The 12,299-nt window shown below is 41.6% G+C and overlaps 1 protein-coding gene across 1 annotated transcript in view; it reads right to left on the bottom strand.

Annotated features, from left to right (window-relative positions):
* The window catches only part of oxsr1b (oxidative stress responsive kinase 1b), a 74,282-nt gene that overhangs the window by 21,099 nt on the left and 40,884 nt on the right, over positions 1-12,299 (bottom strand). The window contains exons 6-7 of the mRNA XM_061238761.1: positions 3,863-3,918; positions 207-316 (exon numbers count right to left, since the gene is read on the bottom strand). Coding sequence (XP_061094745.1) covers positions 207-316; positions 3,863-3,918 — 166 coding nt within the window. The remainder of the gene's footprint in view (positions 1-206; positions 317-3,862; positions 3,919-12,299) is intronic.

Raw genomic sequence — 12,299 nt, 5'->3', positions numbered from 1 at the left:
CATTTCTAAAGAAAAACCCTGGTTCAAATGTTTCTTTTGTAAGCCAAACAAAATGTAATTACAACTGAGGCGTACCCTTGGAAGAGCTTACTGTGTATACTATATTCAATTTGAAAAATATAATAGAATTAATGTTTGAATGAAGAAAACTAATTGACATGCATGTCTGAAAAGACAGACTCTGTGGTTAAATTACAGAAACCCACCTGTTCCATCACTTCAGGAGCCATCCAGCAGGGAGTTCCCACAAACGTCTTCCGCACCTTATTCCTAGTGATGTCACCACCAGCAGCTAGAAAGGCACTGACCCCAAAATCTAGAATTTGGAGGGGGAAGCAAAATGGGAGAGCTTCATGTCATTTGTTCACCTGAACTGAACTGGACACATTATACAGCACAGGCCGGACATTACGCCCACTGTCCCCATCTGGACATTACATTTAATTATCTTCAAAAAGGAAGCATTTAGTAAATCACACGGCATGCTCTCTCTGGAAGTGTGGCTTTCAAAAACGTCTGCTTCTTTAATTCCTCCAACACATCCAGGGTATGGATGTGAGAGGAGTGGGTGAGACTCCTTCCCAAGCCAAGCAGCACTTTGCACTCCTAATTTGAAGCATCATATTGGAGACACTAATACACATTTACAATATCGAAGTTCACTTAGATATTAACTGTAAAATGCTTTTTGACATTTTGACACATTTTTGCACACTACTATAGGAATGTCAGGGTGTAGCCCTCTATGGAACACATAGGCATCGGTCTAAACTGGCTTTGGAGGTTTGGACAAATAACCCTTACATGAAAATGACACTGCTTGCTTGTGTCACTTCTGCCTATTTCCTATTGGAGGTTGCCTACAGGTGAAGCAATTGACGTAAACACCCTTTCGCAAGGGAACAATATTTCAAGAAATCACACCGCTGACCCAATCAAATGCCCGGCGCCGGAAGGAGCGCTTTAATCTACAGTCCATCAAATAGGCATGGGAACAGGAAAAGGGCTCATGAAACATTTAACAGGTTGCGCCCGCTGCCGTGGTACTCCCTCCCGTGGTGCACCAATCCGATGACTTGCAGGAAGCCCACAGCAACGTATGCCGTATCTCTGGCACTTCGCCTGCAGCTCTCTGACTGACAGGCGTGACATTCAGAGCCTCCCGAACAAGATGACCAACCCACTCAACCTTGCCCCTGACGAATTTGCGTTGAAACCCGTGGCGATTCTGAAGCCAGTGGACATTAAAGACTCTCTGGTTGGCCTTTCTGTGTTCGAGTTTTTGCATGACTGGTGACGGCGCCAACGCAACTGCACAGTAGCAATTGTACAGATAAAGAGAACACACAGAGCAGTTTACATACTCTAAACAGCCAGAGGCCTGGATTCAGTCAACACACAAATGCCAGTGGAACAATTAACAATACACTGTGGGAAGAAAAAACTAACATTGGCATTAATTTGCAAGTTATGGACAAACAAAAAATGGTGTCATTACAGGCAGTTCCTTATTGCCTTATTTTCTCCCAAATCATCATTCAATGATTTCAAAAAATCTCACTAAACACCCAAGCCTGACACATTAAGCAAATTGATCAATATTGTTCGATAGCCACATCCCAGTACATACTGCAGTTCAGTGCTACACATGCTTCAGTGCTGTAACCCAGATTTTTAGGGAAAGAAGCTAAAAGCACAGAAGACTGCTTCACTGATGTGCACAGAGAAAATGTTTTGGTTAAAAGCATGCTGAGCAGGTGCCAGGAAACATCAAATAGAAAGACCAAATTAAAAAAAACTCACTATTAAAGGATACATTGGAAAACCTGAGTAAACCTCTTCACGCCTAAGCCTGTTTTTCAACACAGAATAGTTCCATATAATTTAGACATATGTGACTCAGAAGACAGTCAACGCAAGTGTTTCAAGTAAAAGGTTACTTGTCTAAACTTTCATTGTTTTTGAGCTATGCGCCATAAACGTTTAATGGACCCATCTATCATAGGTCTGGCTTTGAACTTATGGTGCCACACTGTAAGTCCACAGTGCAAGTCATTCCAAGGTTGGTTAATTTTTACTGCAAAATATGCCAAACCCTAGTCAAGATGATTTATGAATCCAGCTGTCTGTTCCAGAGTTGCTTTTATTCTGAGTAAGGAATAAGGTCAGTTGCTTTATGACCAAGAGCAACATTGCTTTGACACTTCAACAAAATAAATATGACAGACTCAGAACTGGCATTTCTTTTATATAGCGCCTTTATCCAAAGCGCTGTACAATTGATGCTTCTCATTCACCCATTCATACACACACTCACACACCAACGGTGATTGGCTGTTTAACTATAAAATGTGTTCCAGGTACAAATCAGGCTCATTGCAAACTATTCGCTGTTCTGCTACTGACTATAGACATGTGAAACAGGCAAAAGTTTTAAACCAGCATTGCCTGGTCTTCACTTTCTGTAGGCAAAATTACGGCTGTGTCATAAATTTTACATCTGACAACTGGGTGACTACAGCCTCAGGGAAATATTTCTCAGCAAAAGCTGGGATTTCAATTACTAATCTGGAAATGAAAATTGAAACTATTGCAGAAATGATGGAAAAGACAAAATTGCAATCACCTTGCCCAGAATAAAAGTTGGAATTGGAAAATCGCAGTACAGATATATATTTTTTAAGTAATGTTTACTGGATGACCCAAGAAATATAAAAATCTGTGAAGAAACAACCAATAAATCAGGCTGAATTAGAGTGAAAGCTACTCTTTTTATAGACTACTGTACATACAAGAACATTACTATACAGTATGAAACATTCATTATTTTTAGACTGGAATACAGGCCCCGAAAATGAAATGAATCGAAAAAACAAGATTTTATCATGAAAGGAAACAAACAGGCATGGAAAATAAACCATCAGGCTTTTCTTAGAAAACTCAAATCCCTCACACTGACTGCAGCCTACACACTGTATGTTTACAGGTGCCAAGCCCTTGCAAGTCAGTGCGCCCATAAATCAGCAATGTGTTGAGCTCTTGGATCACACTCTGCAGATCCCCAGGAAGGCTTTCTGATTCTCTCAGAACCATCGAGGTCAAAGCTCACCTGTGCAGTGCTTCCTAAAAGAATAAATCTTTTAAAAACCTTGCAACAGATCTGACCCTTTTGAGAGACGGCGGACAGTGGATTTAACCTCCAAATGCCTTTCTTTGAGTCAAGTGCAGTGCCTCATGCTAGACCTTGGTTTATATCTTTAATCCTATGGAAATTGATTCATATCCTACAAACATATACATGTAGTGCTTCCATGCAGTGCAGTCCCTGGGTATTTGGACAGTGACAATCTTTGTCGTTTTGGCTCTGTACTCCAGCACAGTGGATTTTAAATAAAACAATGACTATGAGGTTAAAATACAGACTGTTAGCTTAAACTTCAGGGTATTTACATCCATATCGGGTGATGCTTTTCATACATAGTTCCCCCCATTTCAGGGGACGAAAAGCAATTGGACAAATGGCTTCTGAGCTGTTTTTGGCCAGAAAGTCTATAGTTTATTATAGGCGTGGCATTTGTATTTGTAGTTACTGTATCTCAACATGAGGACCAAAGAAGTGTCAATAGACGTTAAACAAAACAGTGTTATGGTCAACTATACAAGCTTAATAAAAAGAGTAATGCACAATAGAAATAATGAGAACGAAAACAGTTGAGATAGAAATGAAAACAGATAATGGCAATATCGACTCACGAAAGGGAGAACAGCAAGTGTGACCATAAACTCTTTCAGTCTCCCCTCACTGCATGTGCAGCAGGGTGATTGTGTGTCATTTTCGGGAGCTTAATTATAAACAGAATACCTGCAATTTGCACTGAGCCATCTTCCCCAAGAAGAATGTTTCCAGCCTTCACGTCTCTGCCAAGAGAACAGACAAGAAGCACATAACGTACACTGCTGTGGAGCAAGCAATCTGCAGAGAAAAAGGGCTATTCTGTGCATTATAGTACATGTGAATTAAAAAAAAGCATATACCCTGGATTATGGACCAACATCTCAAACACGCAGACTAATTATACCCGTAAAAAACATCAAGGCTCCCAAGTCTCAGTGTGGTGTTGGGCATCTCCAGCTTCAGGTCTTCACTCCAATGCAGGAAATATATTGAAATATACTGTACAACAACACACGTCCCTTTCTCTATAGCCCTTTTTCTGGGCGATAAAAAAGTGTTAGTCTCTGTGATGAGCATTTATTTGCCAGCCTCCAGGCTGCAGCATTCAGCTATATCATCCCATAATTGCACTGCTACAGTAGATTGGAGTTGGGGGATGATTGCTGAGGTCTTGCAATTACACAGTATGCCAGCATACATATTTCAGCTCCCCCCTTGCGGCTGATAAAATTGCAACTGCACTTGTCTCCATGGGACACTGCATACGTTCATGCAGCTTTAGCAAAACAAACCCACTACATTTGAATATGCAAAATACACACGTAAAAGCGAGCAATATATTTATTCCTTGCATTTGTGTTATTTTGTAATACAGATAAACATTGCATGGCGTATTTTGAGTCAAATGTTGAGAGAAAATAGTCATTTGAGTTTGGTATGTGGAGTAGTCGATTTGTGGTGTGCATCCCGTGCATAATAAAGATCTTTTCTCAAGTTCAAAATCGATACCACACAGGCTGGCAGAACTTGTGTGAGAAATGACCTCCAAACAGGACATAGAACTCCTATCTGTAGTAAAAATAAAGGCTGATTTCAGTGCAAAGCCCATGGATGTTCTCCTGGTGTCCCTATGTGTGGAGGCCCTGACCTTGTTCTCCAGCTAGCTGACGTCAGCACGCGCTTCACTCGTCTGGATGTTTAGCTGAGCAGCTCGGGTGATTTACTCTTATTGGATCATATCTGGATTATCTGCTCAGTGATCAAAAGGCCTATAACTGTCATTCCAGAATGACAAATCAAATCAAGGCAACAGTAGAAACTGCCTTCAAGTAACCCAGGATAATTAAATTATACAAACCTCATTTTTCATATAACCAATAAATGAGATTTACTCGTAAGGAGAGTTGACACTAAGCTTTTACCTCGATCTTTCAAATCATAAATTAGAAGAAAATGAAATTTCTGCGGAACTATGGCAGCCATTTCAAGTGCATAAACACTGGCCTCCAAAAGGCTCAGGCATAAATATAGAACAATTTTCGGGCCTTAGCTCACTGTAAATGTGAGGGCTGAGGGTGAAGATGCATGGGACGGTTCACGTAAACACTGTGGGTCGAAAGTCCCCAGAGACAAAAGTGTGTCAGACCATTGCTATGTTTTAAAATATCTGAAACACTATTTCAAAATTAATGAGCAATACACTGAACAGGCTTGATTGAGTTCTAGTGCCCAAAAATCCCATCATCAAATTACATGTAAATACTAATAAAATGTCTTTAGAATTATTAATATCCTTGAAGCTTTATGGATTTTAATGTTTGTTGATATCATTCAGTCATGTCCACCAGCAGATCACTGTCCAACAACAGGCCAGACTTCACACAAAACACCAGCAAACCTTTATCCAGCATGGAACATACAAATGAGAGAATGTGAAACAAAGTTTGACTACGCTTTTTACCTCGAACTCATTCATTGTGACCAGTCTCCAGCAAGAATACTTCAATATGGGTGACACCATCAGTATAGCCCAATCGCAATACATTCTTGCAGTATGGACGTAGCGCACACAGCACAAACATAGGTAATTGTTATGCACATTTTGAAACCTCATAATCACCCAAATGTTGTCAAGGTAACACACTGAGTGAAGGTTCAGACAGGGTTAAGCGAGCACAAATTATTTACCGGAATTAATCCAGCCTCTGCTTTGCTATACAGTATGTGCAATCACAGCATGACTAAGCGATCCCTACAGAAAATACAGAACTATCCTCATGAAAGGTTACCTTGTCTTTTCCATTTCATTCCAAATTTCATATGGATACCAAAGAGATAAAATGAATACTTTCCCGTTTCTTCAAATAAATAATTAGCATAGCATGCATAGTTCAGCATTGCTAACCAAGTAGCTCAGAGGTTGTATGTCCATATTCCTCAAATTATGTCTTATCGTATTTTCAGTTGGAACGCACCATGCGTTCAAGTAAAATGTGGCATGGTTTTCAATGCGAACATTACTGCATATAGCAGCTCCTTGAGAAATAAGAGCTTGCACTGCTTGAGAAAAAAATACTAGAACATTACAAGTACTTCTAGGTTTAATAGTGAATAAATGCTATTAAATGAATCTGCTTTATACTGTGCAGCCTCTGGAGACAACATGTCACTGACTCTGTAGAAGCTGCTCTGGAGTTACCTGAAGACTAAATGCTCTCATTTTCACCATTGTAAAGAAACTTCTGTATGTACCTGCAATTTCCTTCATTGCTCTCAAAACCTAGGCCAAGTGTAAACAAACAATAAAACTGAAATAGTATATTAAAGGCTCTAGTGAATTATTCATTTAAATTCTTTGGATATCAACTGCAACTGAGTTCAGATATCGGGCTGAACTCTTGTGCTATCTTCTTAAGATATATTGTATAGTTGTACATACCATCTATTATATGATACAGAACGAGAATGGTTTAATCCATGTCGTGGCATTACACCATTCTCCCACTGGGAGGTGCTACAATCAAAGTGAATTTACTTTTTGTAAATAAATCAAAATTGCATTTCACAAAGTTCAACACCAAATGCCAAGGGTTAGCTTATTTTAGAAGATTCCTGGGTATTCTAGAAGAAAAAAAAAAAAACACTCACAGCACACTTGATGTTTGAACTTTACCAAGTGCAGATTTTCCAATATTTTCAACAGGAACACCAAATAATCTTTGAGCTAATATTGCTAATGAAATTACTTGCACGCAGTTGTCATTCAGACAGATAAAATGTATTGTGCCAGTGGGCATCTACCCACTGTCCTCTGGCCATGAGTCCTCTACAGTGTCATCTCAATAGCTGCCTTGGACCTACATTCAACTGGGTGGCAATATCTGTGCTGATTTATATTTGCAAATAAAATGAAATACTACGTTCATACAGTCTAAAAAACACTCAAGGGTAGGGACATACTATGAGGACGACTTATGTTATGCAACTAATCCTACCAGCGGCACAAAAACCACCTCTCAGACACATATGCGCATGCACAGTGGCACGCAACACGCTCATTCGAGCATGCATACATAGATCGCCCAGATGTAATGTTACCTAACTGTGAGGACGAAGATGGAAAGAGGACGTGACAGATCAAGGGCGCAGTTTCAGAATGTGGGCCTGTCCTTTTTTATTAGCCAGTCTCAACGCCCTCAGGATGTCCGGATTCATCTTTACATTAAACTTCCACAAACCATCACAGAAGGGTCAATTCAAGAAAATCTAACATGGAATGAACGGCTATTACAGACTGCTACCTTCCCTTTTCTGTCTTGTCCTCACCACCATAGCATGCAGCACCAGAAGCACCAGGCTAAGAGGGGATGTGGTCAAATGCTAAATGGTTGGTATTTCTAAAGCACCTTTATCCAAAGCGCTGTACAATTGATGCTTCTCATTCACTCACACTCACACTCACACTCACACTCACACTCACACTCACACTCACACTCACACTCACACTCACACTCACACTCACACTCACACTCACACATCAACGGCATTTGGCTGCCATGCAAGGCACCACCCAAAGTCAAAGCAATGTTTCCACAGGAGTCTACCTCGAACTGCATGGACTTATGCCCATTCACAATCCCACTGGAAACATCTAGAATCAAGTTCACTGTCCATGTGCTAACTGTCCTTTGTAATCCTAGAACAGCACGCACACGCACACACACAGAGTTCTCATCTAGGATTCTCTGATGTAGGAACCCTGTCACACCGACTCTGCATGATATGATGTGCAGTGGGAGTGTGGCCTGCTTGGTTCAGCACAGCACAGTACACGGCACCATGACACAGACTCTTACAGTGGTCGTCATGGTCTCCATTACCTTCACCAAAGTCAGTCAGTTACTCAGAAAATTCAAAGCAAGCAAAGTAGCGGCTCAGAAAGACCTTGGCCGCAAACTGGCATTGGCCTTCCTATCCAGAAAGGTCTGGCCCGAAGATTGCCTTTAAGAGCCCAACATTCCCAGATTTCCATGGAACGAGCCAACGTGTAAACAGGCTCTCTTGGCCACAGTTCCTGAAAGGACAGACAAAAAAAGGCTTGTGCCAGTTTGAAGCTTTGGATAAAGGAAAGTGTTCTATAAAAGAGAGCCCATTGTTCTGAAGACAGCAGCCACCTGCTTCTTCTTTTCATCCCTCAGAGTTCTCCAACTTATTTCAGATAAGGGCGGGGGGGGGGGGGGGGGGGTGGACATGCCTTCCATTTATAGGATCCATTTAAACAGCTACAAGAGAAAGAGGTTTGGCTTGCTCTGAGACACAATGCAGCTCATTAAAATGTATAAGAGGGTGAATTCCCGGCAACAAGAAACACAAGTTTCTTTTGTGAGCGATCACATTCAGAACCTCATTTAATCTTCACCCAATTTCCCAATTCGAATAAATAGCCTCGGCGACAAGGGTTAGAACCTACATATTCCACAACTATCGTTCTACCGGAAACAAAGGCAGGGGTCTTCACTGAAACCATTGCCACAGCTTTATTATCAGTTATGGAATAATTTAACTATTTATCAGAGGAATTAAAGGAAATGTAAAAGCCATATGAAAGGAGACAGGCCGTAAAGCAAGCACTGGACAACTCTGACTTCTGGGCACCATTAACCCGCATAACAGCTCCTGGCAAACTTTTAAACTTTGGACAAGCATGTGTGAAACATGAAGCTTGGTTTTAGGTTTGGCTTGGGCAACTGCTTTAGCACACACATTCCTGGAGCTTTCCTCTTGTAGCATCATATAATTTCTTAATCACAGTGATCCACAGATAAAACTGGACTGGTTCATGCCTTGCAAAATACACTCAGTAAGCACTGTATTAGGAACACTATACCAATACTGGATAGGGCCTCCCTTTGCTCTCAAAACAGCCTCAATTCTTTGTGCCATGGATTCCACAAGATGGTGAAAACATTCCCTTGAGATTCTGTTCCATGTTGACATGATTGCATCATGCAATTTGTCAACTGCTCATTCATGCTGTGAATCTCCCGTTCTACCACATTCCAAAGGTGTTCTATTGGATTCAGATCCGGTGACTGAGAATGCTCCCGAAGAACACTGTACTCTTGTCATGTTCATGAAATCAGAGTCGAGTTGTGCATTCTGAGATGCTCTTCTGCTACCCACAATTGTAGAATGGTTTTCTGAATTACCGTAGCCTTTCAGCCAGCTTTGACCAGTCTGGCTAGAGACTTTTTTGCGTGAAAATCCCAGGAGATCAGCAGTTACAGAAATACTCAAACCAGCCTGTCTGGCACCAACAATCATGCTACTGTCAAAATCACGGAGATCATTTTTCCCTTGTCTGACAGTTGATGTGAACATTAACTGAAGCCCCATATCTGTATCTGCATGATTTTATGCATTGCACTGCTGCCACACAATTGGCTGATTAGATAATCGCATGAATAAGTAGGTGTACAGGTGTTCCTAATAAAGTGCTCAGTGGGTGTATATTTGATGGCTACACTTGGTTTACATTGATTTCTTGTGTATTAACATAGGCTTTTTCATATCTTTTTTTGTTTTGTTGCAGAAACATTTACACAATGGCTGTTGATAACGCTCATAATTACCATCAAGGTTGTAAAACAGAAGCCAGGTTTCTCACGCTCCAACTTCACGACCAGTGTGATTTATGATCCCATAATCCCATTCCCTACAAGGCGGTGTCTCAATTAAAGCTTCCCATCATGAAATCCCAGGGATAGTCACAGATATAAAATATGAAGGAAGCTACTGTTCATTATTATGCCTTGTAAACAATTAAATTTCTGTGTTTACAAAAGATTAGACACGAAGATTAGACAAAAAGAGTGTTTATTATCCACCAGTTTAGGCATGCTGAAATGGAGAAATAAAACACCTCCTTGGTTTCAGTATATTGAAAGAACACCTTGATATACAATAGTTATTTCTGGCCTATGTTCCTGTGGCAGGGATAGAAGCTGGGGTACAGCTGAGAAATGTGTATTTCTGGGGCAGAGTATACCAAAAAAAGAAATAGCACTGGTTTATCAGGTGCAAACTGAAAGTTTAAAAGCCATAAGGTTCTTGTATTTTAACATGGGTAAATTAAGAAATAAACTGATTCTTAAAAAGTACAGAAGCGTAATAACTGGGTCAACAAAGAAGACATAATTAAGACACATCAACTGCCTTGCTAACAGTAGATTTCGCCCTTCAGCCAATAACAGCACACCATGGTAACTAATAAATTGAGTCTGGGCAGGAGGACTTGCTCACAACCTTCACACAGGCCAAAATCTAAAGATAATTAGCCATGGCTACACTGTCCATTACTGTGCCATTAAAGACTGCTAATGTAGCATAGATTTAAGGCCTTATTTAGGCGCATCACACCTAGCCATGCAGCAGGTCCCGGTGACATCACTCCTGTGTGATAAGTTATTCATACAACCATAAATAGCATTTATGAGTTTTCACCTTAGGGCTGGGATGGCAAGGTGCTGTTGCTGGCAGCTCCACTGTCCCCTTCCAGGAATGTCTCAGCAGTGGAAGTTTGCTAAATATTTACCACACAGAGCAGAGACTACGCACTGCAAAAGTTCCACTGAACAGATGGTTTCAGACCCTGATAAGTTAGAGACACCAACTAAATCGATGAGATTGGAGTGCTTTGAAGTCAGCTACAGCATCAGATTTCCTTATGAAATTTCCTAAATATTGTATCATTCAGACTATGTTCAGATTCAATAGAATGCACTCACTCAGAAATATAGCAACACTGATTAACAAGCACATACAGAAAAGAAAACTACAAAGGGGGATAACGGTCTTCTGTAGATGAAAGATATCAGGAGCACAGCCTCCCTCCCTCCCTCTCTCAATCCCTCTTGTTATGAGAAGGACTTAATTTGAAAAGGACATGAAGAGGCTTTTACTTTGAAGCCCCTACTGGGATTCTCTCATCTTTGTGTCAAAAGTTAGGTGGAGAAATTTGCTGGTTTGTGGCAAAGGCCTCCGAGTGAACCTTTGCACTGAGTCTCTAATTGCATTCTGATGGAGGAGATGCCATGTGACCCGTCCCTGTAGCTGCTCCTCATAGGACCAGGGTCACCCAGGGAAACAGCATAAACAATTACACTTCCCAGCTTTAACTCATCTGCTTTTGCAAACCGAGTTCAATCTCCCGTCTAAAGTCCTTTCCGTAAAAGGTGTAAGTGCTAAGCTGTTAAAAATAAATAACACAGAATAATATACCTGCGGTGTGAGGAAGTGGAGAACGTTTCATACGCTTTGAAAATCCGGTGCCCTTTTGATGAAAAGAAATTGGGCTTTATCTGTGAATTGCAGAGGCGCGTTCTAAAGTGCTTCGCATTGGAGGGGAATGCGGTTCCCTCTCGCTGCGGTGAGCTGAGTCGTTTGAGGCCTAAAAAAGTAGGTTGACGAGAGCCGGACAGCTTGCCTCGCTTGTCACACAGTGTAGAGGCCGGGTGGGTCCCGACATCCCCAACACGGTGCAGCAGCATGACTCCGCACACTGTTCGGTAGGTGGACTACACTCCTGCATGCGCAGGTGTGACGGAGCGGCATCTTATTGGCATTCAGCAGCACCTTGCCGGGTACTTAACCGGGCTAAAAGACCATGCATTATTTACACTGACGCTCCCTCAGGAAGTGCGTGTCCAAGGAAGGAAGGGAAGCAACAAATAGAGGACTAAACGGGAAGAAAAGAAAGCAATGAATATTAAGTGCGGTGGGGCAGACAATCTGAAAGTCAAGTGCTTTAGAAGCAAGGGAGGATGGAACTGAGACCGTATGGAGGGTGCGTGGGGGGGGCGGGGGGGGGGGGTTTCGGACACTACGAAAAACAGCATTATTGTTCTGGGTAAAGACCTCAACATGCAGGAAATCTTTTAAGTTCTCACAATCATTGGGTGGGATCCAAACATAACATATCCATCCATCCATCCATTATCTTAACCCACTTATCCTGAACAGGGTTGCAGGGGGGCTGGAGCCTATCCCAGCATACATTGGGTGAAAGGCAGGAATACACCCTGGACAGGTCGCCAGTCCATCGCAGGGCACACACACCATTCAC

Source organism: Conger conger, chromosome 4 (assembly GCF_963514075.1).
Source record: "Conger conger chromosome 4, fConCon1.1, whole genome shotgun sequence".
Taxonomy (NCBI): domain Eukaryota; kingdom Metazoa; phylum Chordata; class Actinopteri; order Anguilliformes; family Congridae; genus Conger; species Conger conger.
The sequence above is the reverse complement of the archived record's forward strand: the minus strand, read 5'-3'. Positions and strand labels throughout refer to the sequence as shown.